Source organism: Nannobrachium achirus (genome assembly GCF_963921795.1).
Source record: "Nannobrachium achirus genome assembly, chromosome: 2".
NCBI classification, from domain to species: domain Eukaryota; kingdom Metazoa; phylum Chordata; class Actinopteri; order Myctophiformes; family Myctophidae; genus Nannobrachium; species Nannobrachium achirus.
Window position 1 is genome coordinate 74274509 of NC_137811.1, and position 7956 is coordinate 74282464.

Below are 7956 nucleotides of genomic sequence, written 5' to 3' on the forward strand. Positions count from 1 at the left end.
AGTGGTTACATTACTCATTCATCAGAGGATATAGAGATGCACAGAGCTTTATATTTGCATTGTTAATTGTTAATAATCATAATGAAATTCTATTATGATTCTGTAATGCATTTATCACAACCAGTATTTATTTTCTCTCTCTTGCAAGCAGCAGAGTTTGTGATGCAGAACAAGGCACGCTTGATTCAAGAGGCGACCACCGTCATGGCTCTAGTAGACAGTCTAGGGTCCTTGGTCCACCCTGAGATCTATGCCGAGATTGAAGCTGAGAAGACCAGACAGAGCCAGATGAGACAAGTGTTTTCCAAAGTGCTAGGTCCTGGTGGAACAGCTGTCAGAGCAGCGTTTTACAATGCTATCAAACAACACCAACCACAGCTGTCAACCACAGAGAAGCCTGGTAAGATCACATGTACTGCTAAATGAGAGTGCCCTCTGACGTGAACACAGGATCACCTTTACCTTTATACACTTCTGGATAATCTTAGATGTTGGATTATTATTATTATCCAACACTCACCTGACCAACGGAGGCCCCGCCCTCCGGCTATACTCCTGTGTCAGGGTTGGTCTCATGTCAGTTCCAATTAGTTTCTTGAGCTAAGCACACATTACAATCTCATCCCATCTTTTTCCGGTCGTATAGCCAACATAGTCTCACCAAGGACAGGCTTGATAACCCTGGCCACGAGACGCTTACGATCGTAGACTAGGACAAGACCGCAAGAAACTACGTTTTTGCGTGAAGTTTTTATTTCACTACCTTGAGGCTAAGTCTCCTAGCCCTGTAGGCTTTCGCTACCATAACCAGCTAGTCAGTATTTTCCCCAGTGTATTCCCCTATGAAATGCCCAAAATAGGTTGTGAAAGTGATACAGTATTGCTGTAGATTTAAATTGAGCCTAAAGTCATACAAGCTAGTGTGTTCTATTTGTTTAGTATTCTTTGTCTTTTAACATTTGTTATGGGCTAATCGTTCCCTCCCCTCAACAATGGACCTAAGCTTACATTTGCCTGCTCTATCCTCCTCCTACTAATATTGGAGCTATCACCTGCACACTCAGGCTATAGCTTATATTTGGCACAATAACACAACAGTCCACACAACAAAACAAAATAAATAAAACAAGGAACACAATTTTAACTTTTTCAGACCTCCCATTTGAGGATCATATTTCTCAATGATGTGTTCTTTGATCTTTCAGAAGCTCAGTGCAAACGAGAACTGAAGACTAAACTGACAACAAAGTTTTTACTTTTGTCTGAGTGGATCACAAACGAAGGACAGACAACACTTCTGCATCAGATCTACACTGAGGTCTACATCACAAAGGGAGGCAGTGGAGAGGTCAATAAAGAACATGAGGTCAGACAGATTGAAACAGCTTCCAGGACACCAGCCTGTCCAGAAACAAAAATCAAAAGTGAAAACATCTTTAAAGCATTACCTGGAGACGTAAAACCAGTCAGAACAGTGATGACGAAGGGAGTGGCTGGCATTGGTAAAACAGTTCAAACTCAGAAGTATGCTCTGGACTGGGCAGAAGATAAAGCCAACCAGGATATCCACTTTGTGTTTCCATTCACTTTCCGAGAGCTGAATTTAGAGAAGAAGGAGTACAGCTTAGAGGAACTTCTTCATACATTCTTTACTGAAACCAAGAATGTAGGAATCTGCATCTTCGACCAGCCCAACGTTGTGTTCATCTTTGATGGGTTAGATGAACTTCGGCCATCTCTACGCTTCGGGAACACTGTGATGTGGACGGACCCCAAAACGTCAACCACATTGGACGTGATCTTGACAAACCTCATCAAGGGAAATCTGCTTCCAAAAGCAAAAATCTGGATAACCACACGACCTGCAGCAGCCGACCAGATCCCTTCTGATTACGTTGACAGATATACAGAAGTGAGAGGGTTTGATGACAACCAGAAGAGGCAGTACTTCTTCAAGAGATTCAGTGATGAACAGCAGGCGATTGAAATCTACTCACACATCCAGACATCGCGAAGCCTCCACATCATGTGCCACATCCCAGTCTTCTGTTGGATCACTGCTAGAGTTCTGGAGGAAATGTTGAGCTCAGAGGAGAAAGGAGCACTGCCAAAAACCCAGACTACCATGTACATCCACTTCATGCTGATTCAGTCCATACAGAAGAATGCCAAGTATCTAGACCTACTTCAGAAACATCCTGAAAAGAATCCAAATGATGCCATTCTGTCTCTGGCGAAATTGGCTTTTGAACAGCTGAAGAAAGACCAACTGATCTTCTATGAAGAAGACCTGACCGCGTCTGGCATTGATATTGATGACGCTGCAGTGTACTCAGAAGTGTTCACACAGGTATTTGGAAAGGTGTGTGGAACGTACAAGGACAAGGTGTTCTCCTTTGTCCATCTGAGCATTCAGGAGTTTCTGGCTGCCCTCCACGTCTTCATCACTTTCATCAACACTGGTGAAAACCTACTCTCAACCTCCAAGCGGTACAAGTTACTTGGAAGGATTTACAAATCCAGGATCCAATACCTCTACCAAAGTGCTGTAGACGAGGCCACACAGAGTCCAAATGGACATCTGGACTTGTTCCTGCGTTTCCTGCTGGGCCTCTCTTTGGACACCAATCAGAAACTCCTACAGAGACTGCTGACACAGAAAGGAAAAAGCTTCCAGACCAAGTCCACAGTCAAATACATCAAGAAGAAGATCAGAGAGAATCCATCTCCAGAGAGATGTGTTAATCTGTTCCACTGTCTGAATGAGCTGAATGATCATTCTCTAGAGGAGGACATCCAGCAGTACCTGAAGTCAGGACGTCTCTCCACAGACAAGCTCTCTCCTGCTCAGTGGTCAGCTCTGGTCTTCATTTTGCTGTCTTCAGAAAAGGAGCTGGACGTGTTTGATCTGAAGAAATACTCTGCTTCAGAGAAGGCTCTTCTGGGGCTGCTGCCCGTACTCAAAGCCTCCAATAAAGCTCTGTAGGTTCACTGATAACTAGATATATTTCATATATTATATTATCTTTATTTAACAGAAAATCAAATAGAAATCTTTATCACTAATGTTTCTCCAGGCTGAGTGGCTGTAAGCTGTCAGAGAGTTGCTGTCAGGAGTTGTCGTCAGCTCTCAGCTCCAGCTCTACTCTGAGAGAAGTGGACTTGAGCAACAATGACCTGCTGGATTCTGGTGTAAACCTTCTGGCTGTGGGACTGGGGAGTCCACACTGCATGTTGGAGACTCTGAAGTCAGTATGCCTGAAACTGTGTTCAACTTTGTCTAAATAAAACAAATGTCTAAATGAAAGGAAAGAAAATGTTACAATGTGTAACTTCTTTGTGTGTGTGTGTGTGTGTGTGTGTGTGTGTGTGTGTGTGTGTGTGTGTGTGTGTGTGTGTGTGTGTGTGTGTGTGTGTGTGTGTTCGCACATGTGCATGTGTGTGTGTAGTTTGTCAGGATGTCTGGTCACAAAGAAAGGCTGTTCTTCTCTGACCTCAGCTCTGCGCTCCAACCCTTCCCATTTGAGAGAGTTGAACTTGAACTACAATCATCCAGGAGAATCCGGCGAAGCGTTGCTCTCTGCTGTTGTGAAGAATCCATACTATAGACTGGACACTCTGAGGTATGAGAGACTAAGGGCTCGAACACACTACGATGTTGCGTGGTCGGCGAGTCATCAGATCATTAGAGTATTTCACACTGCACAAGTGACTTTCTTGAAATCGGCTCGCTGTGGTTTTCGCCGACAAGATTGATCACCGACAGATCACCGACAAGGGGTCACACACTGCCAGATATTTTACCAGGATGCATCCCGATACATAGCCAATATTACATTTGTTTTCATTCTAATTGTAAAAGTGCAGATCTACAAGGTATCGCCGCATCACATGTTGTCCATTTTGTAGATCTGTTTTTGGTGCATAGCAGTGAAGTGTTGCCAAAGCAAACCCGCTACCAGTTATTTGACTATTATCAGGCACGTGCAGACATAGACATCAAAGGGGGCTTGAGCCCCTGCCCTTTTATCCATAGGTAAAAAGTTCTCTCTCCAGAACCAGGAATGCAGTTTTTACTATGGTGAAAGAAATACAAATGCCTTCTTTCCATGCTATACCTGAAGGCAGTGTTGAAGAGAATTGCCTTGTCCAAACTCTCCTGAACTTGAATTTAGCATCTTATGTTGAAAGAATTGCCCTCTGTGTAGAAATCCATGCCGTTACGCCACATCTCCAGAATTGACTTGATTATGCTTAGTTCAGTGAGGTATCACGTACAGAAAATAGCTGACCTCCAAGTGTCGCAGTGCAACACGTTTTGTGCTTGGAGGTCTGCTATTTTCAATATTGCCACTATAACTCCTTAACTCCCTTTTAAGAATTTTCAGCCCCTGCCTCTAACATTCTCTGCACGTCCCTGACTATTATATTGTAGCAGAGGCAATTAAGTAGTAAGACACACATACTTAAGATCAGTTATTTGACTATTATATTGTAGCAGAGGCAGGTAGTAACACAGACATACTTTAGATCGTTCCACAAGATCTCTGTATTATAACGTCAGGGTTACATCCAAACTTTATTAACAAACATGACTCATAAGTCATTGTAATTCTGTCACTCATAAAACTCTCCAAATGCCCACAGTGCCCTCTAAGGCAGTACAGTCTCTATAATATATTTATTTTAAACAATACTATTAACCCTTGGGCGGCCATAGTTTCATAACCAATGTATATTATTAACTATTAAGATACAATGTATGTATCTTGTGTGTGTGTGTGTGCGTGCGAGCGTGTGTGTGTGTGTGTGTGTGTGTGTGTGTGTGTGTGTGTGTGTGTGTGTGTGTGTGTGTGTGTGTGTGTGTGTGTGTGTGTGTGTGTGTGTGTGTGTGTGCGTGCGTGCACATCCTCAGCTAATCTCACAAACCTGCACCAATCAGTGTCACATTTCTTGTGCACACTGCCAGTAGGTCAAGGAAGTAAAGTGATGTCATAATGATGATGTCATAGAGATCTACAGGGAAGTGATGTCATAATGATGATGTCATAGAGATCTACAGGGAAGTGATATCATAATGATGATGTCATAGAGATCCACAGGGAAGTGATGTCATAATGATGATGTCATAGAGATCTACAGGGAAGTGATGTCATAATGATGATGTCATAGAGGTCTACATTATTCCAGTCTGGAGTGGTGACTGGCTGGCTGCTCCACCGCTCCAACCCTGTTTTAATTGTAATATAGGATAAATACTCAAATCCCCTCATATCAATGAACACTGAACAGTAGACAGTACGAGCCTTGATGTCCAAATGATCTGCTAGGTTCAGAGTATGCTGTCAATTATTGTTTATATTATCATAGAGAATATCCTGACCTGACCTTATCTCTCCTCCAACTCCAGTGTGGACCATGGTGGAGTTTGCAGGCTGATACCAGGTGTTGAGAAGAGCACGATAAGTAAGTGTCTGTTCTGTTTTATTCATTCAATCAAAGCAGCATCACATCCAGCTATTTAGATCATTGGTTTTCAAAGTGGGGTCCGGGGACCCCCAGGGGTCCTTGGGGGGGATTCCAGGGGGTCCCCATCTTAATGTGTTAATACAGCATCACAATAGTTTTTATCCATACAGCATACGTTCGCTATTCAAACATAGCAGATGTATAAGCTCACATTACGTCACTTTGTGACGCGCTACAAGCTTGTGCGTCTGTTATTTTTTAAATGTTGGAAAAATGCTGAATGATTTTACATTTCTTAACACAACATTTCTTAACGGCCAAATATCAATTTGACAGGAAGGAGAACCACTGATTTAGATGAGCAGCTCATATACAGAAGCATGTGACATTCACTCATTCACATCCTACTCTGAATGAAGATGATAATAACCATAATATGTACAGTAGGCTAATACAGTATGTGATATTAACACAAACATACCTCCAAGCACAAGACTGACAGTGACTGTGTCATTGTGACCGTCAGGTCGCAAGTTGCTATGAAAACCTCCACCGGCTGTCCCTTTGTCAGTCAGTCCCACCATCTGTCCGCCACGCCACGTCACACTTTTGGCCCTACTCTTATTTATCTCCGGCACCGTTGCCCCTATCCATGCCAAACTTTGCACACACACTCCCTGATTCCTCACATGGCCCTCTTCTAGCGCCACCATGAGGTTGCTTATATCTCCCGATTAGGGAGTCTTACTGGTTGTATGTCATCAAGTCACCATAGAGCTGTCTGTAATGGGCACTGATGTGCCCTCTAGCTGTCACCTGTGGGCATTACAGTCCATCTGTTACCATTCAAAGCAGAGGACTGGAGGATGGTTTGTACAGTAATACAGTAACGTGAGGTGAAATATTAGCCTGGGTAGACAGTGAATATAAATGCATATGGGTGTCTACATTCAATAAACACAGTGAATATAAATGCATACTGTATGTCTACATTCAATTAACACAGTGAATACAAATGCATACTGTATATCTACATTCAATTAACACAGTGAATATAAATGCATACTGTATGTTTACATTCAGTGATACCGCACAGGCGCACACACAACGCAATATATGAAGGCAAGCCCTTAAATCGAAAAATAGAACACGGTCGTGGGCCACTCACCAAGTACAGTCACACAGACAAAGATGTGTTGCAGAAATGGATTCTACAGGAAAGATCACATAGGGATCAACTGAGAAAAGTTAATTGTTATAGGATTTGCCTTGTCTTTAGTTTTAACTTTGTGTTTTCATTTCCAGTTTAGTTTTGATTATTTTTTAAAGTGCTTTGTTTTTTCAGGGGTTAGATTAAGCAAGGTAAAAACTAAATAGCATATTCTACAAGCTCACACGAGTATTGATTTGACACTTTGTGAGCTTGTAGATCTGCCACTTTTTAAAAATTTGACAAAATTAAAATTAAGGATCAAAAAGACATTACCTGGGCACTTCAAAAATGACTACCCAAATAAGTTACTACCATTCTATTTCGGCTGGCAAACTGTTAAGGTGTTGCACACAGAGAACAGCCAAGAATAGCAGACCTCCAAGCTCACAACGGGCTCCACCACGATGCGGTTGTGAGCTTGTATATCAGCTTGTATGTCAGCTATTCACGGCTCGCAAATATCTGAAAACACTAATTGACATGAATCCAAAACACACTGATGATTGTGCTGTCAAACAATGAAACTATATGGAATCCAGGAAAAGGTGGGGGTCCCCGCTTCATCTCTCTCTCAACTAAGGGGTCCCTTAATCGTTTAAATCACTAAAATGATAGAACGAAGCAAATGAAAACATTTTAACATTCATCTTTTCTAAAATACAAGTTGTCCTTTAAACATCTACCGTACATTAGGCCTACTTAATTTACAAGAAGTCTACACAATCAGAGAATGTAGAATAATTTATATTTTCAAAGAAGACAATGCTTAGTGGTGTGCATCATGATTTGGGGCTTGAAATAATGTCTGGTTAGTTCAGCTCTAAGCAGGGGTGTCACACCAAATTCTGGGTACCGTATCACTGCAGGCCCCCCATGGCATGAATGTTCTTCATAGGGGGAGGGGGGACGCATTTAGACTGGGAACGCATTATTACGCGTTCTTTTGTGCTTTAACTACTGAAAAATAGCAGATATACAAACTCACAGGGCGCCCGCTGGCCTACTGGTCCAGGCGCATACATTGCCACATAGGCATTGATGCCTGATGGCATCACCGGTTTGATTCCCAATCCGGACGACCTTTGCCGCATGTCACTCCTCGTCTCTCCCCCCATTTCCTGTCAGTCTAATGTCCTATCAATAAAGGCATAAAAGCCCAAAAATCGAAATCTTAAAAAAAAGCTATACAAGCTCACAACGCGGCTTGTAGATCTGCTAAATTTTTTGAAAAATCGTGAACATTTGTGCAAGTCTTTGAATATTTCAAATTCTTC

At 42.3% G+C, this 7956-nt stretch overlaps 1 protein-coding gene across 1 annotated transcript in view; it reads left to right on the forward strand.

Annotated features, from left to right (window-relative positions):
- Window positions 1-204: 204 nt before the first annotated feature.
- LOC308300527 (protein NLRC3-like) overlaps window positions 205-7956 on the forward strand; it is a gene marked incomplete at both ends in the record, with an annotated part of 19481 nt that continues 11729 nt past the window's right edge. The window contains 3 exons of the mRNA XM_080744375.1: window positions 205-400; window positions 1206-2982; window positions 3078-3248. Of these exons, the coding sequence (XP_080600501.1) occupies window positions 205-400; window positions 1206-2982; window positions 3078-3248 (2144 nt within the window). The remainder of the gene's footprint in view (window positions 401-1205; window positions 2983-3077; window positions 3249-7956) is intronic.